Source organism: Heterocephalus glaber, unplaced genomic scaffold (genome assembly GCF_053883595.1).
Source record: "Heterocephalus glaber isolate CG9 unplaced genomic scaffold, H.glaber_assembly_v1.0 deba00000122, whole genome shotgun sequence".
Classification (NCBI taxonomy): domain Eukaryota; kingdom Metazoa; phylum Chordata; class Mammalia; order Rodentia; family Bathyergidae; genus Heterocephalus; species Heterocephalus glaber.
This window is the reverse complement of record NW_028258138.1, coordinates 72,656,408-72,683,728: the sequence shown is the minus strand read 5'-3', so window position 1 is coordinate 72,683,728 and position 27,321 is coordinate 72,656,408. Positions and strand designations below refer to the sequence as shown.

Sequence of the window (27,321 nt, the reverse complement as noted above, 5' to 3'; positions counted from 1 at the left end):
GTGCTGGAAAAATTGGGCTTCAACTTGCCAGAGATTAAAACTAGACCTGTATCTCTCACCATGCACTAAACTAAAGTCGAAATGGATTAGGGATCTAAATATTAAAATAGAAACGCTGAACCACCTGGAACAGAGGTTAGGTAGAACTCTTGAAGACATTGGTGTAGGAAAAGATTTTATGAACAAAACCTCAGTTGCCCGTGAACTAGCACAAACAATCAACAAGTGGGATCTCTTCTTTTTAAAAATCTTCTGTACAGCAAGAGAAACCACCAGCAGTGTGAAGCAACAACTCACAATGTGGGAAAAAATTTTCACCTGCTTTTCCTCAGACAAGGGTCTACTATCTTGAATCTATAAAGAACTTAAAAAGATCAGACCTCCCAAATTTAAAGACCCAATCCGAAAATGGGCATCTGAAATGAATGGACATTTCTCAGACAAAGAAGTAGAAATAGCAAATAAATACATGAAAAAATGTTCAATATCATTTGTCATTCTTGAGAGGCAAATGGAAACAATGCTGAGATTCCACTTCACTCCAGAAAGAATGGCTGCTATCATGAAATCAACCAATAACAAATGCTGGCGGGGATGTGGGGAAAGAGGAACCCTGCTCCGGTGCTGGTGGGAGTGTAGACTGGTGTAACCACTGTGGAAGTCAGTATGGTGATACCTCAAAGAACTAGGACTGGAAGTCCCATTTGGCCCAGCTGTTCCCCTGCTGGGTATCTTCCCCAAAGAATTAAAAGAATCATACCACAGTGTTATATGTGCACCCATGTTCATAGCAGCTCAATTTGTAATAGCTAAAACTTGGAAGCAGCCCAATTGCCCATCACCTGGAGACTGGAGAAAGAGAATGTGGTTTTTTAAAAAATAAAATGGAGTACTACTCAGCCATGAAAAATGAGAAATTAGAGATACTTATAGGTAAATGGATGCACATTGAAACCATATTCTTAAGTGAAACAAATCGGACACACGTGTAAATACTGAATAATTTCTCTAGTGTGAGAAACTGGAAGTGTATATAAGGACTAAAAGGTATAAAAGATAATGTGAAATAGGAAGAAAAGGGGCTAAGGGGAAGGGGAAGTGAGCGGTAGGAGAAAGGAACGAAGGTAATGGAATTAATATGAGAAAACGAAATAATGGAAACAAAGTCTTTGTAAACAGGGAAGGATGGAGGTGTTGAAAGGAAGGGAGGGGAAGGGGGAAAAATAACCACCAAGAGAGACTAGGTAAAGGTGCAAATTTCCAATGTTGAATGTCATTATATTGTATACCTAAAATGTACCAATAAAATAAAATTTAAAAAATATTAATAAGAACAGTCAGAAATAACACATGTAAGTGTATGATTTGAAAAGATTTCCAAGAGAAAGTGAATTTAAAAAGAAATTTAAAAGCTCACTGACTATGTGAGTGGAGCTATCAGTGATAGTCCTCCAGGTGTGGGATATGGTCTCAGCACAGAGGCTGAGCCAAAAAGTGGTTCTGTGCCAAAAACTAGGAAGGGATTTCTGGGGAGAGGCCAGGAAGGGTGGCTTATAAGAGAGCAGAGAAAGTGGGCAGAGGACCTTGGGATGAGATACTTGGATTCGATTAAATAGGTGATAGGTTTCCATGTAAGTCTTAATAATGACAGTGAATACTAGCTGGTTCACCACCTGATAAATGGAGACATGCTAAGATCCTAAAGTCTGGAATGCCCATCTAATTGCTTGGGTTTCTGAGGCTTAATGGATACCTACAGCAAGCACACAGGACCTTGTGGCAATATCTAATTGTTGTCCCTCCCTAGAGTTCTGATCCCATTTTCCTATTTTTATGTTCAAGGAACCACGAGCCTACTATCATGTATTCTTTTTGACAGGCTAATCTAGAACTGAGAAAAACATGCAAGGAGTGTAAAACATAGCCTGATTGACAAAACTAGGTCCATATGCAAGACATGAACAGCTATGGAGGATACAAGTCAGAGAAGACTGTTTTCTTCAGAAGTTTTACCAAATGAAAACCATTATGATATCCCTCCTATGTGTAACTGAAAACTATAAACTATAAAATGATCATAGGACCTTCACTTAAGTTCTGATTCTGTCAGTGCTTCCTGTTTTGTTTTTTGTTTGAGACAAGGTCTTGCTATATAGTTCAGGCCAACCTTGAACTCACTATGTAGCTCATGATGGCCTCACACTTGTGATCCTCCTGCCTCAGGCTCCTGAGTAATGGGATTATAGGCATGCACCACCACGCCTGGCTTTAGTGCTTCTTTTTGAAAGATTCAATATCTAATCCTTATAGAAGTTTTTTTTTCTGCATCTTGATATGCTTATGTGCTAACCTTGTGTTTAGTTGGCCCACTGGGTGGTCTAGCAAAGCTGTAAGAAATATAAAAGCAGGGCTGGGCATTTAGCTCAGTGGTTCTGGCGCCTACCTCGCAAGCGCAAGGTTCAGAGTTTGATCCCCGATACCCACCCCCAAATATATATAAGCAGAAGGAGTATGTGAAAACGTAACAGGGGTTTTATACTCCTTAGTGTACTGAATGTATTAAGCAACAAATACTAGTTACTCACAAGGGAACACTATCTTTCACTGAAGCACTGGAAAAATACTCCACCCAGTACTGAATCTGTTCCAGATTTGAAAACTTTTAGGGGCCAAACTTTAGGGGCCACTGGATTAATGAAGAGTTGAGCTGTGGCATTAAACAGTTAATTAAATGAATCACTATCAATTTTACAGAAATCAGTTGCTTAGACATTTGAAAAGATCCTTTGAATCCACAATTCTATTTAGTGGCCTCATTTACATACTACTTTTCTGAAGTAACCACTGGAAGTTCCAGCCAAGAAATAGCTGGAACTGGGTGGGCACAATTGCAGCTGATGAGGACTACAGCCTGTAAGTCATTTCTTGGCTAAATCTGCCCACTTCTGCTTCATTATGCAGTGAACTACTAAGTGCAGACTTACCTGCCATGCCTCAACCTTCTTGATGTCTGCACAGGAACCATTGGTGAAGAGCCCTCTCCCAGGTAAGCAGGTGTATATATCTTGCAAGGCATGGGCAATGGAGTAGACTGCTAAGTATACATTGTAGGATATCCGTAGATGTGTGTAATCCATGTAAGGGGTCTCAACACTGCTGATATTCTCCTCCCCTGTGCAGAGGGGTCGGAAGGCAGTGGAGCTGTTGCTTAATTTGCTGTTACCTTCTTCATGACCTCTTAGGAAGGTGTCCATGGGTAAAGGTCCTTTAGCACCTTCTTGGAGGTGGCAGTTAAATGTTTCTTCCCAGAACTCCTTGACAAAACCATTGTGGACAGACTTCCTGGGATGGACTTTTTGCAGAAATTCCCGGAACCCTGGGATCTTCCCAGCCTTGAGAGCAAACCCAATGGTGCCTCCCACCACATGGAAGTACTCAGGCATGGCGATCAGGGAGGAGCTGGCCCACGCCTCACTGGCCAGCCAGATCTTGCCTGTGATGTTGCGCCGGACAATCTCCTTGATGAGGGGTTCTAGGTCTGGGCCACTGGAGAAAACGACGATGACCTTGGCTTTGGAATTCTGGATCACCTCCACCACCTGCTGGATCTCATCCTCCTCAGAGTACTGGGAGATGAGCTCACTGAAGTCAATGCAGATGTCCCTCTCCTCGGCTTCCTCTCGGAATTTCTCGATCCCCGGCCGGCCATAGTCATCATCAGCAGCAATTGTGCCCACCCAGTTCCAGCGGAAATACTCAATAATGTCTGCCATGGCTGTGGCCTGGTGTTCATCATTGGGGATGGTACGGAGGAAGGACTTGAACTGGTTCTTGTTGCTAAGGAGTCTGCTGGAGGAAGCGTAGCTGACCTGGAAAAAACCCAGAACACAGAATGTATGAATAAGAGAGGCAGGTCCTCGCTGAGCCTCAAGGCTTTTGTAGAGGTTTGTTTTTGAGCATAACTTAATCTCATTTATCAAATATGCTGTTCACTGTGGACAGAATAAAAGGATGAGGAAAACCGGAATCTGTTCCAGCCCAGTATGAACTCCCAAGTACCTGTCAGTTTATGAATAAGCTGGGTGATTCTTCACGATGCTACCTTCAAAAATGGGTCTGGCTATACAGTTGCTCCAGCAACGGGGGTGAACTTACCTTTTCAAAGGTAGTCCTTATGCACCCTTTCATATTTCTGCTAACCTTCTCTGTGTTGCCTTGCTGGTTATAACATATCCATATGCCTAACTTCTGCATGCTGGGCTTGTGCTCTGATCTGAAAATTATACCTTCCCCTTACTGTGATGAACAATTTGTCCATGAACCACCTTTGATCAGGTTTCCTATGGGTCATAAACCTAAGGGTCTTCAGAAAAGCTCCAAGGGATTCCCTTTTCCTGTTCTGCCCAGTTTCCCTCTTCCCAATATCTCCAGATATTCCTTTTCCCATACTTCAGATAAAAGTAATCTCAATTACAGTAATTTCTGAAAACTGTTGATCTTAATTAGCCTATTAAGGCTCATTTGGCTCAATTCCCCTGTACCACAACAACAATGAACATCATTCAGTATTGTTAGAAAAACATTCTTTCCTCCCCTGACTCCTTCGTGGTTCAACCACGACTTAGACCAATTTTCTTTGTCCAGGTGCCTGTGATGGCTGAGTCCACTTGACAAGCAGCTCTCTCAAACCTCACAGAGGCTGAAAAGGAACCTTGGAGGAGCTGCGCTGATATTTTCCCACTGTGTAAGGCACAGGCGGTTCTACCTCTGTACATGAGTGAGCACTACCAAGGAAAGAAAGCTGCGCCTTTGATATTAAGAGAGCACTGCCTGAAGAAGTGATCACATCCTATTAGCAAGTGTGGGGCTCCCCAACTTTTTCCTTATGATGGCACAGAAGATGGGACAAATGGAGGATGCTGGTAAGCATGGTGGGTGTGCTCTGACTTCCTCATCCCCCTTGGCCATCTCAGAGCTCGAGAGGATCAGTATCTTTCGGGAGGTGTTGGTTGGCCTGCTGGCAGTCACTATGCTCACCACGGCTCATCAGTTAGGGAATTCCAAGTTATTGGACCATCTGTTCTGAAGAACAAAACATTTTTACTCTTCATGAAATTTCTAGGAAAAGAAGTAGTGCTTATTATCTCTTGTTCTTTAGTTTTCTAGAGAGTTTTAAAACTTAAGGACACAAGTTGAAGACATTTGGGGAAATACCTTTTTAATAATTCTTGCCAGGTGAAACAATTAGTTTTCTATGTTTAATGCTTTTAAATAAAAATGTCCAGTATGCTTCTTTTCTAAATCAATGAATAGTGTTGACATAAAAGGGACTGATTCATGAAAGAACTGGACCAAATTTGCTAAAGGAGAAGCATGATTTTTCTGACAAGATCTTTAATTTTAGAAGATAAAATATGAAATTGACATTTTTTTTCTTTCAACAAGTAAGACCTTGCTCTACCACAGAAGTTCACGAAGCAGATGATTGAATTAAGTAATTTCTTTAGTTATTACTGGTTTTTGAAAGGTCTGTTTGTAAACTCAAATAATAGGCTTCTGAATCAGATATTTGCAAATGCTAAACCTACTATTTTGTAGGCAGAATTACAGTTCTGTCACCCTTAGGTCCATCCATGATTACTTGCTTCTTGATTTTCATTTGAAAAATGGATCAAAAATGGTTTTAAAGAGATAAAAATTCAAAATACAAATGCTTCTCATGGAAACATGCAAGAACATATTTGTAATATTTGACCAGTTTTCAGTGACCTATAAAGTGGGGTAAATACTTTCTGCCTCCCTCCCCGAAGAACCCTTAAAAACACACAAAAATTTTCTTGTAAGAGAGAAGAATTTCATGACTGGTTCAGAAAACTATTTTAACTACCGTTTCTTTTAGTTGGTCTGATTTGTCCATCCACTTGGTGGCGTGGCTGACATAGGAAATACCACTGGGCATCTGACCCCTCCCTGCAGAACAGTGGTTCCTAGCTCTCCACATTAGAGAATCAGCCAGAGAGCTGCAAAGGTCCAGAGCCAGGATCAACTCAGCTCATTTATGACCTCCAGGAGTGAGACCTGGGCATGAGTATTTTAAAAAGGGAAAGATTTCAATAATCTGAAGAGAACCTAGAACAGGACACGAGTATTAAAACAACTTTACAAGTGACTCCAACTGGTAGCCAGGGCAGAGAATCACTCCTGAAGACAAACTTATATGAGTTTGACTGATAATCATTATTGTCTTCTCAGTACTTCTGTAATTCAAATTCAACTTTACCTTAACTTTCATTTAAACCTTGCAGAATGAAGGCCCTTCCTTTCATGTTCTTTCTGTACTTGACAGTAGTGCCCTCTCATACTTGTTGGCCAAGGGGTAACAACTTATTTTAGCTGTGTATCTGAAATAATGTTCCACAATATGCTAAATTTAAATATGCTCAACACATTTACTAATGTAGACTTTGTCAAATCAGTGTGGCGCTAAAATTACAAAGCCAGGGCTTCCCCATGGGGAACACCTTTAATTCCTTGAAGTAAAGATTCGGTAAATGATGTCTTTCTCTGTTGTCACATGTATCTAAAAAGATAATGGCTATCACCAAGGAAATAGTCTTCCCAACAGAGAAATGTGAATTTATTAAAGGTACACTTAAATGATAAATATTAAACATTGAAAAAAATAAATTTGAAGGCTAATTATAATTTAATTTAAAAGTTGATATGAAAGATGAAGCACAATTGAGCTGATTCTCCTATGCACGGACATTTAGGTTGTTTCCAAGTTTTTACTACTATAAAGTGATGTCACAGAGCTATAGATATTAAATGGAAAGAAGGCTTGCTTTACAGTGTTAAAGGGGAAAATCAAGTAATAAAATGGCATTTGGAGTTTTCTGTCATTTTCAGGGGTTGAAATATGTAACACTGAATAAATGTTTATTAAAGCACTTGTTTCAGTGAACTGTTAGTATTTGAAAATGAAACTACCTCCTCATGTAGGCTGAGTTCTTGCAGGGTGGAGGTCACTTATTCATACATGCTTTATAAATATTTGTCAAATGAACCAGACTTGTCTCTAGTTCTTGAATGTGCAAGACAATGATAAAGCTCCTGTTCTGTGAGAAAATACACTCTATTCATCTCTGAGCTAAACTTTTAACCAGATGGTAAAGAAGTAAATTTTGAGGAAATAGGATTAGAAACTGATATTTTTTGTTTCAAAGGCAGGATTTACATTGTATGGTTTTATTCTTTTTAGTAAAAGCAAAAGCAAGGTCACATATTAAAGGAGTGTGTAAGGAAATAAATAATTAAACACTGGGAAAGACAGATAAGGCTGCATACATACAAGGTACATTTAAAGAATTCTGGAAGACTAGGTCTAGTTGGCACTGTTGACAAATCCCAAACGGTCATGACACAGTGCTCCCATTAAATGGAAGGTCTTTGGTGCCAATGTAAAGTCAGAGACAGGAAAACAGCAAACTCTATGGACACCACAGGTACGATCTGCACCCCCTCAGGTCTGCTCTCTCACTCCTGCCCCCAGGGTCTGTCTGAGAAAAGCCGTTACCTGGGGGATGTAGAAGAGCCCCAGTAGATTGGCCACTGCTGTGGAGACACCAGAGCCAGTTGCTCCCACCACAGCGATGGTGGAGGGGATGTGTTCTGAGCAGTTACAGAACTCATCCAGGTTCAAAGAATCGATTTTGTTCTGGGCAACAAAACTCAGGGTGGCCTCCAAGGCCTTTGAAACAGTGTTGCAAGTGTCGAATATCCTGTATCCGAGTGTCATGTTGGGAAGAAGGGCTGGGCTGCTGTTGATCTCCTCTATGGCAAATATCATGGCTTGTAACCAGCGAAAACCACGGAAATTATACCTGGAAGACAGAAGCAGAAGAAGGACTGGGCAGAGCTGGGTTTAAATCATGGCTCTGTTACCCTTAGGTTTTGTCTGGGGCTCTTTTGAAGCTCATGGTTCTCTCTGTAAATTGGGGGTACCATTTGCCTCTTAAGGTGGCTATGAGGACGATGACATGAGATGATTAGGTAAATGTCTCACTGTGGTGCCTCCCAGAATTAGGAAGCAATAATGACAATAGTTGTTATTAGTGATTAATAATCTTTAGTAATCAGTAATATTCTTGATATTAGTAATTCACAGAATCATTTATTTCTGCCACCACTAGCAAAGCATTTGCAGGGGCTCATCTGAGCTACTTTAATAAAAATAACACAGATTTAAAAAGAAAAAGGATCAGGGAAAATAGAACCAGATTAGGATATTAATATGTGGGAGCCTAAAATAACCTCAGATTTGCAGAGAAGACATAAATTTAGATTATGAGATTCTTTGAGGTCAAGGGAGAAATTCTGAGAAACAAGTTATCTCACTTTTGTAAACAAACAAATGAAAGCTGTATAACATGGTGGTTATTTCTGGGTGGTGGAATGATGAGCTTTAAAACTGTGTGCTTTTAGCTTATTTATATACATTATATTTAAAAATGAACATGCACTGTTTTTCAAAGAAGAACATTATTTTAAGTAGAAATGAAGCAAATTAACAAAGACAAATAGGGCCAGTGACACAGTTTTCACACTACCAGCACTTGGATCAGAGTTAGGGCTAAATAAATGTGCTGCTGATTCAGCGTGTCAAGGTTCACAGGAAGAAATGTCATGGTGTGGCAGGTTCTGCCTTTACACTATGGGTTTCATGACTTGAACTCAATGAAGGAAGTTGGAACTCTGATCTGTTATCCTCCACTGCATTGTTCAGGTTCCCAGCGTGCCTCATCTAACTTTAAATATGACATTTTCTCTTTCTTTATGTTTCCTTCATTTGTTTGTTTAATTACTTGTTTTTAATCTGAAAAATTGAGATGTTAAAAATTTTTTCCATATACAAAACCACTGCTAAGCTGATTTTGCTATCTTTCTTCAATACACTTAAAATCATATTATTTCAAGACAAGCTTCTTGCTTGATCTTAGTTCTGTATATTCATGGAATATGTACCACTCTGCCCAAAAAGGAACAAGTCAGAGTATTTGTCCATATGGGTCCCATGAAGGATATAGTCAACATAAATTCTGCACTTAGTTTTTCTTCATGAATAAAAAAAAGGTGCAAATGTTATCTAATGTACTGGCTCTCATTAGAGCATGAACAGAAAGCCAATTTGGAATAATCTTGATTTTATTTTCATTTTCCAGGTATCAAAAAAATCAAGGGAAGTGCTGGATCCCTTCTAGAAATTGCTAGTCTCAGAGAGAAAGTGTTGCTCTCTGAGAAGCTGGGTCAGGGCTTGGAGGGCAGTCATGGCTGCTGATGTCCTGTTTAAGGAAGTGATACAAAGTCTGATTTACTCAGAGGAGATCAGACCCTACTACACCTGAATGCCATATTGTAAAGAGGTTATAGTAAATTAGGGAGCACCAGATAGAAGATAGCCAGAACAGTGAGGGATCTGTAAATCATGTCATGTAGGAAGGAACATGATTGATGAGAGAAATGAGACTATTTGGCCTGGAGAAGAAAAGATTTACTAGGACACACTTGCTGTCTTCAAATGGTTAAGGAGAGAGTGCACTGAGTTATGCATATTCTGCTCCATCTATGTTAAGTGCATTCTGTTTGTGGGGCTGGGTGGGGCCAAGGGCAAGTGGGTGGAGGGGGAGGTAGGGGTTCAGCTTTGTATCAAAAAGGTTTTTCAATGAGAACAGTTCCAAAAGGCTATGGACTGCAGAGAGAGAGAGAGAGAGAGAGAGAGAGAGAGAGAGAGAGAGAGAGAGAGAGAGAGAGACAGAGAGAGAGAGAGAGACAGAGAGAGAGACAGAGAGAGAGACAGACAGAGAGAGACACACAGAGACAGAGGTAAAGAGACAGAAGAGGCAGAGAGATGAGAGAGAGAGACAGAGACACACACAGAGAGACACAGAGACAGAGATAAAGAGACAGAAGAGGCAGTGAGATGAGAGAGAGAGGGAGGGAGGGAGAGAGAGAGAGAGAGAGAGAGAATACTCAGGTATAACCGACCACTGACTGAGGCATGTAAGGTCAGGGGAGAATTTACTACTAAAGTTTGCAAGAGCTACAGTGCACTTCCTTCTAGGTACTTAGTCTTCCATTAAGCCACACTGTCACCAGGTGCTCCCGCCATGTGACCAGTAATGACCTGGCTACGAAAGGGCTGGGCTTTAACAGGCTATGGATTTTTCTACTGGGTACCCTTGACATTTTAGTGTTGGAAAAAAATTCTTTAGGGAAAAAAGAGGAAAGGCCAATAAGTGTTAGCATGAATCAGTATTTTTGAAAGGAGAGAACCAAGTTTTAAAAGCTATTTGGGGTTTGGTACAGCTTTTTTCCAACTACCCAGAACAGACTCTCAGATTTGGCTCTTTCTCTTACCTGATACATTCCACAGACTCTGGCCTTGATTTTAGATCTTGATCTTTGGCTGCTACTCCAAAATGAATAGGAAAGAGCCCACCAAGGATTATGTCTCCTTTCTTTTGGGCTCGTTGGTCAGGCCCATAGGCAGAGGAATGCCAGGCAAGGGCCAAGAGGACCAAACAGCAGCTGTAAGATGCCATGATTCTGCCTTCTCTCCAGGACAGAGACTCAATGGTGATAGTGATTTGGGGGCCCTGAGAACTTTCTCTCTTGGAGCAGCTCATGCTCTGTGGTGGGGACACAAGTCTACGGAGTGATCACTAACAGAATGGAAGCTCTGGTGCCTGCATCTCCATTTCTGCCTTCTCCATTGCAGACAGGAAGGGTGGATGGTCCTTGAGTCTTCAGAGGCCACATCCTGTGGAGGCTGTCAGTGATGCTTTCTGAAAGTAAAGAGGCAAAATGGACTCAGCGAAATTGATATCCCATCTTGTTATGATGACTGCCACAGAGGTGCCTCAGAATTTCAATTTAGAGTGGCTTAGGGGTAGCAGATGGAGAAGGCAATGACTTAGAGTCACAGTTTTACAGTACTGCATGTAAGATACAGAGCACTTAATTTGCCCATATCATTGAAGGACTGTGTTCTGTTATGAGAGGCCATGTTTGGAAGAGGCCATTGATAAGCTAGGACCTCCACTGATGCTACTTTTGGGCTGTGCTTCATTCATTCTTCTGCATGAATAATGCACAGAATTGGGTTTAGTGGTAACGGATCCTTTTATTGTAATATTAATGATATTTGTTCAGCACTCAGATTCTTCTAGAAAATACAGAACAAGGCATATTTAAGTTTAAATCTGACTTGGAACCAAACAAAAATGTCAGAAAAGATCATTTATTTTTTTAAGGTTCCCCCCTCCTTTTGTGCAGATTGCTGGCTCCAATTTATAATGTGACTTGCTGTCAGGAGGTGGGGCCTGGTCAGTGGCGGCAGCTTGCTGGGGCTGTGACTTGGAAAGTTTACTGATATCTCCCTCTGGGGCTCCTACTTTCTCTCTCTTCTTCCTAGATGCCATGAAGTGACTAGCTTTCCTCTGCCAGACCCTTCTACCATGTACTTCTTGCCTTGGAGCCAGCTGACTTTGGACTGAATCTTCTAAAAACTCACGCCAAAGTAAACCCCTCCTTTAAGTTGTGAGTGTTGTGTATTGTGTCTTGGCAATGAGAAAATAAATAAGATAATCACAAAGTACTATAGATTCTGCTTATTAAATATCTCTGGAACACATCTGCTCTTCTCCTATTCCAGGGCCACTGGAAGTCTTATTTACCTGGATTTCTGCCAAATATTTCCTAACTGGCCTCTGCATCTTTCAGTTTTGTTTCTTTGCATTCCACCTTTGCTAATCTTTGCATTTGGTAGAACAAGTGGTTCACATCATTGGCTCTGGGATTAAACCCAGCTTTGGATCATAATACTGCTACTTCCTAACATGAAATTTTGAGCAGGTCACTTAATTTCTGTGATCTTAGTAAAATAATGCATGGAGAGCCATCAGCACAACAAGTAAATTCATGGAAAATGCCAACTATGGCAAATCCCTTTCCAGCCTCACTCTTGCTGGTATTCTCTTGAACTTCACACTTCAGCCTTGCTGAACTTCCTTCCTTAAGCATCTCAGGCTTTCAAAATACATAGATCTTCCACATGTTCTCCCTCCTCCTAGCCTCCTCTGGCCCAAACTGTGGCTGGAAAACATCTAATCTTCCAACTTTCAGGGGTCCACAAATGTGGTAAGCTGTGGGGCCTTTGTGTAACTGAAGAAAAGAGCTCATTCTGGGGCAGATCTAGTCTGGAGGAGTGGAGCACACTGGATTTCAGCCCATGTTAACCTAACTACAGTCACACAGTGAGCAACTTACAGGAACCTTTAAGGAGGGTGACTAGGCCTGAACTGCCAGGCTAGGAAAGGCCATCTGTAAGAAGATGGGCCCTTATACCTTGGATCTTGGAACTCCCCTTTTGGAAACTTTATTATGGTTACATGCATATATGTCTGATTCCAGAGCCCAGCTCCATACCACTGTCATATGCTGCCTTTTACCCCTTAGCAGGGGGGATGGGCCTCACACAGAAGGTGCACCCAGTAGACACTCAATTTCCATGGAATTGCCCCAGCAATGTTTGAATATCCATGACCAGCCAGTTTTTAGACTCAAGTCCTACTTTTAGATTTTTGAATTCTTTGCTTGGATGTTGGTTGTATGTTCATTCATACATTTAAAAAGTACATGTCTGTACATGCCAAGGTCTGGGACTCTGCAGGTAACAAACACATGTTCCTGTCCTCGGGAGCTTCCAATCCAGCAGACAAGAACTCTGGTGTATAGGATCAGAGCTTACATTCTACACTCAGAAATGGAAAACAAAATTAGAACTTTGTCTCCTCTGACAAAATTCACATCCATCCTCTCTCCAGCACTTAGTACAGCCTCTCAACTAGTAAATGACATATAAATGTTTGTTGAAAGGGTGCATAAAAACATACTTTGGAGGGCTGGGGATTTAGCTCAGTGGTTTCGCCACCTGCTGTACAAGCTCAAGGACCCAAGTTCGATCCCCAGTCCCCCCCCCCCCAAAAAAAAAACCTTTGGAAAGAGAGAAACTAGCATTTATTGATCAGGCATTGTGCCAGCTCCTTTAAATGCCAATGTATTTTAAACTGCCAAACAATTTGGGAAAGAAAGTAATACCAAGTTCATTTTCTACATAGGGGATTTCAGTTCATTCAAGTGAAAAATGCTGGTACTTGAGTTAAAAATGCCTCAAGAACTTAGAATTATTTTAAGGAGTGCTGTGTACTGAATTACGTAGAAGATGGAACATTATAACTGGCTAGAGTAAGTCACTAAGATCTATTAAATTTTCCCTGTGAAAGATTAACTACTTGGGGAAGTTTACTAACTTCATTAGTCTATTCAACAGAAAATTCATGACAAGAAGCAATAGATGGAGAGATTGAAGGGCAATTTAGAGCAGTTACCTCTGCCAGTCTACAGTAATCTCTAGACCACCCTTTTTCATCCAGTTACCAGATCCAATTTGCTTTCAAAACTAAGAGTCATTTAAGATCCCCTAGCTCCCATTCCTTTAGCATCTGAATCCTTTGTTCTGTGGTTCTGCCTGCACTTTGGTCTGCCTTCTCCTTCCTGTTCCTGTTTCCAGTGCCTTCGTCCAGACTCCCATTACCCAAAGCTGTTACAACAGCTTTCTTTCCTCTCTAGCTTATTCCTCCCACACCCTAGACGCTGACAATCAGGGCAGGACCAAGTGCAATCCTAGCACAGTGGTTTAGCAATTGGAGCTCATTTCTGTAACCTCAGCTTGCAGTAGTTAGAATAATAAAAGCTCCTGCATCATCACAACACTTTAATTTTAGTATCTACAGCAGACTCTTTTTTTTGCAGTACTGGGAATTGAATGTAGTCTTTGCATTGAGTTACATCCCTAGGCTTTTCTTTATTTGTTGGCTTGTTTACTTATTTTTTATTTTGAGACAGTATCTCACTAAGTCACTAAGATGCGGAGGCTGGGCTAAAACTTGCCATCCTCCCTCCTCAACCTCCCAGACTGTTGGGAATACAGGCGTGTGTCGCTTCACCCAGCAGACTTCTAACTGTACCTCTTGTATTTGCATTCTTTTATGTCCCAGTAAAATCATTTTTAGCTGGACAAATGGCTGTCCAAAATAAAGACTACTTTCCCCAATTTTATGATTATGTGTGGTCATGTGACTAAGTTCTGGCCAATGAGATGTAAACTGACATGACCTGTGATGGTTTCTGGGAGTCTTATGTAGGAAAACTAGTGTTTGCTTTCTGTCCCTTCATCTCTCTCTCTTCACTCTGCTTCATGGAGGTGGATGTGACTGCTGGGGTCCATCTTGAACCATGAGTCACACTGCAGTGAAGGATGAAATCACGAGCTAAGGATTTCATAGAGCAGCACTTTGCTACTGGACTATTCCTGAACTTTTACATGAAGGAGAAACAATGCTTCTGACTTGTTTAAAAAAGTGTTGTGTATTTTTTCTTACTGAAGTATCTCTAACAGTATCAGAGTAACAAATAAGCTCATTTGTTTATTACATGATTATTCCATTTAAATTGTATGTAATCATGCTTGCTGTTCTGCACAAAAGTATTACACACAAAACTGATGCTAATATTTGTTCTTTCTCTCAATGGCAGATACATCTTAGAAGAAATGACCCATGGACCAGGTGCTTTTCTGTTTAGAATGTCCTTGACATCATGAGTAGTGTTTCAGTACTGACATGATTGATCATTAAGTTCCTCATGCAAGATGTGGAATGGAAGATGAGGGCAAATTGGTCTATGGGTTCCACAGATTCATGAATTTATAAATTCATACAATTATTTACTCATTAAAGTTTTTCCTGAGCTCTCTATGTGCTACACACTAGGGAATGCAAGACACTAGGGAAAGAAAGTTGAAATTCTTACCTTCAAGGTGCTGATGGTTTAAAAGGACATGGGGAAATACATTATAATCATAACAATGCAAATGCTGTAAAGAGGTAGGAACTAAGTGTTCAGGGAGTACATAAGGAGGAGTGATGTTGTTTTGTGACACCAGAGGAGAAACTAAGTTGAAATGGGGACTGGCAGCTTCATGAGGACAAGCCTCTCTCTCTTCCTCACTAAGCCTAACCAAGCACCATACCCAAAATTTAGCAGATGCTCCTCCAAATGTTTGTTTAATAAGTGAATGAAGTGTAATGAGTATAGATCAGGGGCTGACCAGAGAACTTCAGGACAGAACAGGGAAAGGGTCATTCTAGGAGACTCCAGGTTCCTGTGGATAGGGGCTTAATCATGATCACAGCTGTAGCCCCAGCACTGAACAAGGAACCTACTCTAAAAATATTTGTTGATCTTGTTTTTGTCCAAAAGTAGGTACATAGCTATTCAAATTCCAGAGTCAAGGACAAGTTAGCAGAAGATAGTAAGGAAAGGTTAGTAGTTAACACTGACATTTCAATTTTCACCAAAGTAAAAACTACCCCTACTCCTATTCCTTGACATCATTGTTTCTGGAAATCATTTAACTTTGGAGCAGAAAGGTTTTCCTCACATTTCAAGCACAGAAAACTGAGGCACAGACCTCTGAATATAAAACCTATCAGGAAATTAAGAGCATGTCAAACTCAAAAGCTACAAATTTTCAATTCCTAGATTATAGAAATAAACATTCTAGGTTTCCTGGAGGAAAAATGGTTAGGAAACTGACTTTGATTTCCAATAGAGATCATTTATCTTTGTAGGCTTAGTATACTGATTTGTCTGTGGTTCATTGTACTGTAACCTTTGCCCTCTTTAGTCATACTGATGGTCAGGAATACTAACAGGGTTTGCAACCTCTATTACAGAAAGATGAAACGTGTAGGTTTAATGAGGGTGAACAGGGCAAAAACAGCTGAGAAGTTTCAAGTGTTAATCACAAAATCTGGGTTCATGGCTCTGGTATAGCTTTTCTTTGCTAGCGCTCTTGCTAAGGATATATTCATTATGTGGGTTTCTATACACACCGTGTGCACATCTGCCTAAGAATTAGCTTCACTTCATCTGCCATCACCAATGTGGCCATCCCCAGTTCTATGTAAGACATCATTTCCTCTGTGTTAAAGCAGGACTCATCTTATTTAAAATGAGGGCCCTCTTTCAGCACTGAGATTCGGAAGGGGACACAAATTGCCCGGTCACACTCGGCTGCCTCCCTCCAGCCCAGCTTGTGTGCTAGCCAGCTGCATGGGTTCTGACCCTCCATTTCCCTGACAACAGGTGTGACTTTTGGAGAGCCCATGCCTCATTTACCCCTGGTAATGGATTAATTGAGTTGGAAAAATGCAAGGACAGGAGCGTGATAAAAACCAGCTGAGCTGGGTTCCTGTTAGTCATTGGAAAAAGCTGTCAGGAAAGTGGGGAGAAAGGGTGACAGGAGTGGGGAGGAGTGCTGAAGGTACTGAGCAATGTGGGGAGAAAAAAGCAAATAAGAGCAGTAGGAGAGGAAGCCGAACCTCATTAATGCTGCATTTTGAGCTTTTTGATGACAGGGATCCTGCCCGTGGCCCAGAACGTGGAGAGGCTACACATGTGATTGTGGAGGGGTCACTCATGGCTGTAGTGCCTACACACCGCGCGTCCAGCTCTGTGTGAGGCGTTCACAATGCTCTCTCAAGAAAGTGGCAAAAGAGGCAGAAGTTAGTTGAGGGGGTGAAGACTCAAGGTTAAACATGACCAGAAATGGTCCTCCTCTGCTCCCAAAATCTTGTGAATTGAAATCTTGTGAGCTGGTTTGGAGCTATGACATTGCCAATGCCTGGTGCTCCATGGCAGGACTGAGTTGCTGGAGAAAGAGGCATGTGTTCAGGAATTTCCTATCCTGACACACATCCTTTGGCCTTAAAACAGCTCTGGTGATGGATGTGTGGACACCCACAGGGTGAATGAAATGGTTCCCTTGAGAAGCAGAGATATGAAAATTGTGTTTTTGTAGAGAAAAATACCCAAGCCTTGAGTCCTACATGGAAGAAATGTTTTTGTACTTTAACATCCCGGTCTTGCCTTTGAAAATCACAAGGAGCCCTGCCTCCCACAGTGGCATCTTTCAGTGTGGTGTCCTAAGATGTGCCACCATAAATTATTCTGGTGTAAAATGAGTTCAAGGGTGCAAAGACTTTTTTTTTTGGTACCAGGGATCGAACTTGGCACCTTGCGCTTGTGAGGCAGGGTGCGGAACCACTGTGTAAATCCCTGGCCCTGTAAAATGAGTTTGAAAACTGATGTCCACTTTCTGCTACAGGACACATTTGCCTCCTGAAGGCTCTGAGAAGTGCTGCAGTAAAGAGAACTGCTTATTTTACCATGGACACTATTTTCCCCCTTGCAATGCTGTGAAACATGGACTTGAAAGTCCTGCCCTAGAGGAAGGCATAAAATCCTTAACCCGAGATCTCAGTCTCTCTGGTTGCATTTCTGAATGTGGAGATATGTCTGCCCCTCATATATGTATATGTATATATGTATATGTATATATGTATATACATATATATACACGTATATATATTTGTAGTCTCAGGTATGAAATCCCAGAGGGTAGTACTGGGAGGAAGGGAGGACCTAGATGTGTGGTGTGGGAGGGGATACTGACAGACTCTGCTCAGTCATACTCTCGCCTCAGGTGTATAGTCCTGCAGTCTTCTGCTCCCCAAGAATTCTTTGTGGATCCTTTCTCCTACTCACTTGCAGCCCCCTGGCCTCACACACCTGTATGAGTGACTGGTAAACTGACTGTCCGAAAGCAAAGAAAAGGCCCTGACTTATAGTGTTTGCCAGATATCTCCACAATGGTCAATTTTCAGACAAGGTCAGTTGCATTGGGAGTGGCTCGGCCATTGACCCACCATGGTCTACTTCAAGCTACCAATGGTTTGACAACCAGTTTGTAAAAATCTTGGGTAGTTAAAAATTGGCTCTCATGACAAACCAGTAAAGCCTATTCTAGTACATCACTGGGGCATATTTCTAAACACACGGAAATGGTAAATTTCTTTGGAAAAATACTGGCACAAATTATTTTATAGGAATTATAAATTCTCTTCTCCTGTTTCCCTCTATTAAAAAGCTGCAAATCAAATTTGTGACCCAGCTCTAGCTAAGACAGAAACCAAAGACAGCATTTTGGTGTTCTAAAATTACTCATAACATTTTCTTCCTGCTCTTAGTGCTTCCCAATTTCCTCACCACATCAAATCTTTCCTTCCTATGAATGTAATAAGGTAATAAATACAAAAACCAAGTAACTACCTGAATTAACTTTTGCTGTGGGCCATGAGGAGTGTTCCCAGGTGAAACTTCTTGTGCCATTGGGAGGAAAAGGATTGGAAAAGTCATTGTTGCCTCATTAACTGAGTGAGAAGATTTAAGCATAATGTCTTGGTACATCATAGCATTAATCTAAAATATAAAATTATAGAGGTAGAAGGGACCTGAGACACTTACCTGGTTTACACTAAAAACTTCTGACCCTTGAATGTTTGAATCGTGGAGGCCAATTTTATTATGATGAGGAGATGGAATTCACAAGTCTGAAAAAGCTGCCTGAGGGTTAGTGATCATTTTTAGTAAAAAGAGAAGTCACCCTCATCATTTGTCAGGGTACAGTGTATCTTTTAAAAAGCCAGTTTAGGTCTTCAGAGGACTAAAATTTCAATTATAGCATAAAATTCATTATGGGAATCCTTTTAGTTTTAATTGGACCACAGGTGCACAAGATTGAATTAATCATAAACCTTAAGGATACATTTTCATCCTTGGTCTATGCTTTGCCCATTTTTATTTCTTTATTAAGAAATACAATGTTTTTAATGGTGATCTGCAGTCCAAAACAAAGAATGTCAGTATTAAGCTACCTGAAGTTTCCTCTTTTACAACCTGTTCTCCTGCCTCTCCCCACCAAAGAAGCCATCAATCCAGAGCCACATTCCATTATTCCTAGTTACTCTTCTATCCCATACTTTAAAGAAGCTTCATAAATTATAAAATAAAAAGACCAATAGGATACACAGCAAAGTACTAATGGCAATTAGATCTCAGTGACGGAATTTTGGACTTCTTCCTTGTTTTGCTGTGTTTGAAATTTTAAAAAGTAAACACGTTTACTTTTTTGTGTCAGGGATTAAATCCAGGGTCTTGTGCATGCTAAGCATGTGCTCTAACACTGAGCAACACCCTAGCTTGTATTCAATAGATGTTACTGTAAAATGTTATTAAAAGAATGGTAGTATAAATGGACATAAATATGGAACATGAAAAACACTGCAAAGAAGATTTTACTATCTAGTCATGTGATTTTTTCCTTTGAAATATATTTTGAAAACTATGCTGATGGGTACTTCTTTATATCTTCCGTTTTGCTTTTTCCCCTGTATTTACCTCCTTGCTCTCTCTCCTGGTTTTTTTTTTTTGTTATTGTGGTTATTGTTCATTTGTTATGTTTTTGGAAAGGTCTCACTATGCAGTTCAGGTTGGCCTTGAGCTCACTATACAGCCTAGGCTGGCCTGAAACTCATGGTAATTCTGCTTCAGCCTGCCAACTGCTGGGATTACAGGCATGTGCCACCATGCCCAGCTTCTCTCTTAAACTTTAATTGAAGTGTAACAGACAGATACGTGCACAAATCATAAGTGAACTTTTACAATGTAAACACATACATGTAACCAATATCCAAATGAAGAAACAACTGAACCTTAGAGGCCCTGCCCACGCAAGTCATACCCTCATACCCTCCCCAAGGGGGTTAATAGTTGACTTCTACCATCACAGATTGGTTTCCCCATCTTCAAAGTTTATAGAAATTAAATTATGTATTATATATTCTTTTGCTTCTGGGTTTTTTGTATAACATTATATTTGAAAGATTCAGCTATATTGTTGTGTGTAACCAGTTTGTTTTTTCTCACTAAATAGTCCTGTGTCACTTAATAAGGGATATGTTTTGAGATATGTGACATTAGGTGATTGTGAACATCTTAGAGGAGTGGTGGCAAACCTATGGCATGGTGCCACAGTAGGCTGTTTGTATCATTAGAAGCTCGAAATGGTTCACCATCACTGTCATAGAGCATACTTACACAAATCTATGTGGTACAGATCACTCACTCATCCTGGCCTCTTGATGCAACGAAGAAATGTAGTAAACATGGTGCATGTTATGGCTGCTGCTGCCCTGACATGGCGTACGATTTTACAATAAACTTAAAAAAATGTGTAAGTGGAAGGGTACACATTAATAATAAAAGGTATAGCAAACACAGAAATCATTAACATGCTCAACTATTTTCATCAGGTATTAAGTACTCTACATAATTTGTATGTGCTAAACTTTTATGACTGGTGGCACTGTAATTTGTTTACATCAGTATCATTACAAAAATGAATGATGTGTTGTGATTTGAAGTTCAGACTGCTATGTCACTAAGTGATAGGAGTTTTTCAGCTCCATTATAATCTTATGTCTTCTATTGTTGACTAAAATGTCATCAAGTGCATGACTGTATTTTTATGTGATTATATCATAAACTACTCATTTTCTTGTTAATGAACAATTTGGGGGTTTTTAATCAATAGAACTTCTATAAACATTCTTGAATATGTCTTTTGGTGGATTATATGTAGTATATACTCAGAAGGGGTGGTGTGGGATCAGAGTTTGTACATCTTTAGCTTTAATAGACTCTGCCAAAAATTTTCCAAAGGATTTGTACTGATTTATCTTACCACCACTATGTACAAGAGTTTCCATTATCCACAGCCTGGCCAACCATTGGTATTTTTGGTCCTTTTCATTGATTGAGTCACTTCTTGCCTTCTTTTTATATGGTTATACTGTATTTACCCATATTCCCCCAAATTTTTTTAGTTGTCTTAAACTTTATAAAAGGACACCATATTATATGTAATCTTTGGAGATTATTAATAAGATATACTTATACTACGTTACTATAATTAAGTATTTTGGCTGCTATGCAATATTTCTTTAGGTGAATATATCACAATCATTCACTTTTCTATTGATGGGCATTTGGGATTTTTCAGTAGTGTGGCAATTATTTCTCTCAAGTTTGCTTTGGGACTGCGAAAGGACAATTAAAGAGCTCTATGAAATTTTAAAGGGCTTTTAAGAGGCTTGTTTTTAGTTTCTTGCAAATTTTCTAGGCTTAAAATGACATACTCCTAGTGCTACATCACCTTATTTTAAAGATTTTCCCTCACAATTTACCAATACAGCATCTAATTCTAAATTAAGCCTATTTTCTCTGGCCTAGATTACCAGGCAGTAAAAGCTCAGAGTCAGAATGCACTCTTTTCTTTTAAGCAAAGTGAAATGGTTTACTGAGAAACAGAGTAATATCACATAGCAATGTCAGCTGGTCTTCTGTATGAGATAATCTTTATGTTTGTATTAAAAGGAAAAGTCATTTAACTCATTCACCTGGAAACTCAGAATAGCACCTGTGGTTCTGGTCCTCAGAAATAATAGATTCAGAGGGATGTGTGCATGTGAGTGTGTGTGTGTGTGTGTGTGTGTGTCTGTGTACGTACTGAAACTATTAACACGGATGCAAAGATGGGATTAGACAGACGTGAGTCTGGTAGTTTACTCTCAAACCTTGGGGAAAGGGACATATATTTTTCTCAAGGTACAAGCCCAACCATCACTGTTTATGTTCCTAATGTGCCCTTTAGGGACTAGGTCACTCTAAAGGAAATCACCTCCTCAAAGGGCCATCACCAGGAGCCCAGGGAAGGGACTCCCTGGGGAAGGAGCCAGGCTGCTAGAGGGCCTAGCATCTACTACTGTGGAGTCCTCCTTGGCAGTACTACTCTTTTTGACCACAGCAGCAGAAGCAGGGGTTTCATCAGGGCTCTTCTCAATGGTCTGGCCCTCTCTTCCCCAAGGATCGTGGTTTGGGGGCTCCTGCTGAGGGCTGCATCCTGGGTTGTTGGGATGGTGGGATCCATAGTGCAGCAGGCCACCTGCTTCGGGCCCACTTTCCTTGTTTGCCTCCAGCTCCTTTGGTGAGGGTTGTTGGCCCAGAGCTGTGGCTCCAGCAAGTATCTGGGCCCACGCCCCCATAGTGCACCCTTTGGGCTCAGTAGCTGGTGCCCCTGGGTTGGAAGAGGGGCTGTGGGCCCTGGGTGGGCAGCAGGGGAGAGGGGCCACCAGCCAGGGCCTGGGGTCTGCGGAAGGGTGGGAAGTGCCACACCCTTGGACTTGGGGTCGGCCAGGAAGGCAGTGCCGCAGGCCCTTGGTCACAGTGAGAGCCTCACTGCTGTCCTCTTAAGTGCCAGGGGCTTAGTGACAGGGGAGGTGGATCCCTGGTGGAAGTGGAAGTAGAGGCCCTGGTGGAAGCAGAAGCAAGACAAGTGGTAGCATGGCAGCCAGGACCGATCAAACTGGCAGCCACTGTGATGTGCTCATTTTGCACCACATAGAACTGGATTGTTTTGCTGCTGTCCAGGCTGGATTGGTTCTTGTGAGTTTGTTTCAGGTGATGGAAGTCTGGTGAACGAAGATGTTTTCCTAAGTATCAATACCCATTTTTCATATTAAACCACTGACTAAACCTTGCACCCTGTTGCCGAAGACTTGGTGCCTTCTTCCCTGGCGCCTGCAGGTGCTGTAGTCTTGGGAATCTGGTCCCCATAGAGGTTGCCTGCGACATGGGCTCTAGGACGAGTTCATTTCCCAAAGACAGGAATTGTTTCTGTGTGATTTGAGGGGAGATCCAGCCACGGAGGTGGCTTCTCCAGCTTCCCTCATGAAGCTGACCTAGCTCTCCTTTCTCAGAGAATCCAAGGGAAATTAGGCCCTTAATTTAAGGGGTGGCCATGCTCAGTTTTGAGGCTAGGGTGAGCCAGGGAGGAGACTCACTCTTCATTCTGAGACTCTTGGAGAGAACTGTGGTATCTCCCGGGGAAAGAGGACACAGACGGAACAGTGGCTAGGGAAATGTTAGCTCAGTGAAGGATCCTGAAAGGGTAGGAGCTGGGGAGGGGGAAGGGACAGATGCACTCCTCACTCTTCAGAGAATAGTGTCCTTGAAGACTCTCTTGCTTGCCTGACTGGATGTGAAGAGAGGACCCAGCTTCCATCCCTCTCCTATGGATGAAGAGATTTCAGTCTTCCATGGGCCCTCTCTAAATTTTCTTCCCACAAAACCCTGCCTTCTAACTTCCCCTGGGCCCTCCACATGGGTGAGGCAATTTTTTGTAACTTGAGACACAATGACAAAGGCATGAAATTAAGATTCAAACAGCTGAGCCCTTCTTGTTTCTTTTTAAAAATGTTACTTTAGTTTAAAATTTTTTTATTTTTATTAGTACATATTTGCAGTGCATAATGATTACATTCATCATGGGAAGTTGGTACGTGTCCATAAAACATCTTCTTACACCCCCCTACTCTCCCATCACTGGCCCCCTCATCATCTCTTGGCTCCCCAGAACACTGTCATGCCTTAAAAGGGTAGGATTGAGTCGCCTTCACTTTTTCCAAATTTAACAACCCAACTTCACCTCAAACCTTTTCACTTAGGGTTATTTCATGTTTTTCTAGAGATATCTGTTAATATCCCATGAGCTTATTCAAATTTCCTCATGCCATATTTTAGAGTATGCTAATAAACATTGGTGCCACACTGTGAGACTTATCTGAGATGTGGAGGCATTTTGTTCCAGCCTTTATTCAATAGGATTTAGGATATATTTGTTGCCTTTTCTCCATGACACCATAATCTGGGTGATTTATGTCCACATTCTGGTCATGAAAGTCCTCCTTGTTCTACAATACAGTGGCTGGGGTATACTTTTCACAGCCCATATTGATATTCTTTTTTTAATCCCCAAATTTATCACATTGCAATTGTTCTTACTGAATTTTATTTTTGAAGAACTGTGTCTCCTTGTTCATTCTTAATTTTATGCCATTTTTGAAGGAAAAATCTCCCCATTAGGTAATGTTTATGGATCTTCAGCTTTGCTCAAGAGCATCATGAACCACCATTTCAAGAAACCAATCCTGGAACATGCTACAGTCAGTTGCCTCCATGAGAAAGCTCTCCATTACTAACAATGTCTGGAATTCTGGATGAAGATTGTCCCAGATAGCCTTCTTCATATAGAGCCTGTTCACTTAGAAGCTGAATTCTCCAACATATTCTCACATATGGTGGAAGCCCACACAGTAGATTTCCTGCAATGTGGTAACCCTTAGGCAGAAGTTTAATGTTACTGTTAAAGAGCCTCCTATTTATCTACCAGGCAGGGGGCTGTGTGAAGAGAACTGGCATGGAGTCTTAAAGTGCCAGGAGCCAGGTGGAGCAGCATTACTTGGGGACTTGTTAGAAATGCAGATTCCCTTATATTGTCTTGACCTATGGAATCAAAAACTCTGGGAGAGGGGCCCAGCAATTTGTGTTTCAAAAGCCCTCCTCCGATATACATTCAAGTTTGAGAATTATTGCTGGACTATCTTTTATCTGCATTAGCTCAGGGTCTTATCCTGTTTGTGGTTCTGATAAATCTAAGAATGATTTCAAAATGCATCTGTTTCTTCCAACACAATAACTTTTTCTCACAATCGTAACCTAGCAAAGCAAAAATTCATTTTGAAGGGATACATCATAGTTTACTGCCAATGTTAATTTGTTCTTCAGTTTCTCTGAAATATTTTTTATGCAATAATTGCTAACATCTTACGAAATTAGTATTCTAGAAAACATAGTTCAGAAATGATTATAGCAGAGGTTACTTTCTGAAAGTCTACAATCAGCATGTATATGAACTATGGCCATTCCTCACAGAAACACCAGTTCTCACTCTCTCTCCCAACTGGACAGGGACTTACCTCTTTGGTTATCATTCTCCTCTCCTTCCCAAGCTGAGTCTTCCTAGCTATACTTTAAACTTAAATCTTTCATTGCTAACTTTGTTTCTCAAACTTCCAGGATGAGTACATATTATTCACAACCAATCCACTGGCCCCAGATGGGAAAAGTCTGGGGTGTTAGCAGTTACCTTCACACCCCCTGTCCAGTACTCTTCTCCTTTCCTGCTCTCCTAGAAGCTCTGTTAGGGTCTCTGCAGGCTATTCTCCAGGTGATGGAGAGGTTCTGAACACTCTACAGTCCATGCTTATCCAGTGTGCCCTGTGTCTCAACTGCCGTCTGGCCTCAGTGGCTCTTGATGAGTTGGTTAGGTCAGAACAGATGGTCAGAGTCATCTTGCTATTCAGAAGCCTTACTGAGAGCTCTGATTTGATTTCATTCCTTTTTTGAAATAAAATTCCATTCTTTTATTTTTGTTTCCTTTTTACCTCCCAGAAGTTTCCAAACTGATTTTTAAGTCTTGTCATTTCTCTGATGAAAAATACAGTCCTTTCGAGAGTCAAAGGTAAAGTTAGTATCCCTTTTCTTACTGCATTTTTTTTTTCCAGCACTGGGGATGGAACTCAGGACCTTCTGCTTTTAAACCAGGTGCAGCACCACTGAGATAAATCCTTGGCCCCACCCCATTCTTATTTTGCTGTCCCCATGTACTGATTTCCCTAGACCAAGTGTCAGCCAACTACAGCCTGTGGGCTGCTTGTTTTTGTAAATAAATTTAGTTGAGATACAAGTATTCCTACATATTTGCATATCTACTGCTTCTTTTGTGTTGTGAGGATAAATAGTATTTATTACAAAGACTGTCTGACCCACAAAGTCCAAGTATTTACTCTTTGGCCCTTTACAAAAAAACCCCCCAAACAACAACGAAACAAACAAACACAGAAAACCCTCCAAACACTGTTGACCCCTGCATTAAGCTGAACACACAGAAAACTTCCTTTAGTGCTGAACTGGACATCGAGAGCTTTGAAAGTAGCGACATGCCCAGTATGAACAATGGTTTTTGCCAGCGAGGAGGAGATATTTCACTCACTTTCTTGATTAAAGGAATAAGTGTCTAAATAGTCTGTTTGTGGCCAGAACCCTAAGTCACTTCTTTCCTTTGGTTGTCATTTGACTCAGGAGGCATCGAGAGACAGGTTTGTTTACCATTTGCTCACATGAACAGAATACAGTGGATGGTGGGGTGGGGAGTCCCCCACTGAAAAGTTCTCAGCAAGGGTGAGAAGTCCAAACTGTGAATCTGAATCACCAGCACAATTTTGGCTCCTTAGCTACTTCAGAATGGATCAGTTTTGTGGGGTGCTTGTTGCCTGCCAGTGAAATGACTTTAGGGGGAGTCTGCTTGGTGTGGCTTGGGTGGAAAACAGAAATGCCACTACCTCCCAAGCAGTTCCAGGCATGACCTAGGTGGGGGCAAGGAAGAAGCCCAGAGCTACTATAGAGGGAAGAAATGCTTGCTCTGGAGATGGTTTTAATTTTTCTCCCTCATCACTGGGTGGCGTAAATTCCCCTTTTGGGTTTCTCTTCCTTATTTTCTTCTGCTCTGCCACTCTGTGGCTCCACTGCCCAACATGCTGAGGGCCCAGAACAGTACTTGTGGAGAGTGTGGAGGAGAGAAGTCAGCAATCAGGGGGCTGATGTCAAGGGCCTCCAGCCAATACCCGTGGCTGGAACAAAGCTGAGGCAAGAGGCACCTGGGGCATAAGATGCAGGAAGGTACTTATGGCTAGTCCTGCACAGGCAGGACCCTGGTCCTGTCCCGTACTCAGGGTGGGGGCTGTCTGACAAGTTGGGTTTGTTACCCATGTCACAGAATGAGCATTGTGGAGTGTCTCATTGAGAAGGCCTTAGAGGATGGGGGCTTGGGCGAGGTGATACAGAGGAGGGATTTAAGAACAGGTCTTTATAAGCTGTTGGAAACAGGAGTAATTGCATCTTACTAAATCTTGTCTTGAGGGAAGGAGGCCAGCGTGAGGTTACAGCTCTGAGTGTGAAGAAGCAGCACTCATGTGATTTCCTTCAGTAGTGGTGAACCCATGGCACGTGTGCCATTGCAAGCTGTTTGTATCATTGGAAGCCCTAAAAGGTTTGCCATCACTGCCCTATAGGGAGTGTTTGGTGGTTTCTATGCTCGGGACAATGTTAATGTTCTTGTCCGTGCTCAGGCATGACTGCGGAGTAGGCTTACTTTAGTCTTTGTCATAATCTCTGAGTGACTTTGCTTGACACTGACATTCTGTTAAATCATTGATGTTCAACAGGAGAACACCATGGCCTAGCAGACAGCACCCCCACCATCCACATTGTCAAAGGCTGCTTTTCTCTTTTTCAGTGACCATTTCCCCTACTTTGAATTCCTAACATCACAGGGCAGTG

At 41.4% G+C, this 27,321-nt stretch overlaps 1 protein-coding gene across 4 annotated transcripts in view; it reads right to left on the bottom strand.

Moving 5' to 3' along the window:
* The window catches only part of Casr (calcium sensing receptor), a 114,033-nt gene that overhangs the window by 56,468 nt on the left and 30,244 nt on the right, over positions 1–27,321 (bottom strand). For all 4 annotated transcript variants that reach the window (XM_087216145.1, XM_087216156.1, XM_021251279.2 and 1 more), the window contains 3 exons: positions 10,417–10,844; positions 7,577–7,883; positions 2,985–3,869 (listed from right to left, as the gene is read on the bottom strand). In XM_087216145.1, coding sequence (XP_087072271.1) covers positions 2,985–3,869; positions 7,577–7,883; positions 10,417–10,685 — 1,461 coding nt within the window. In that variant the 5' untranslated portion in view covers positions 10,686–10,844. The remainder of the gene's footprint in view (positions 1–2,984; positions 3,870–7,576; positions 7,884–10,416; positions 10,845–27,321) is intronic.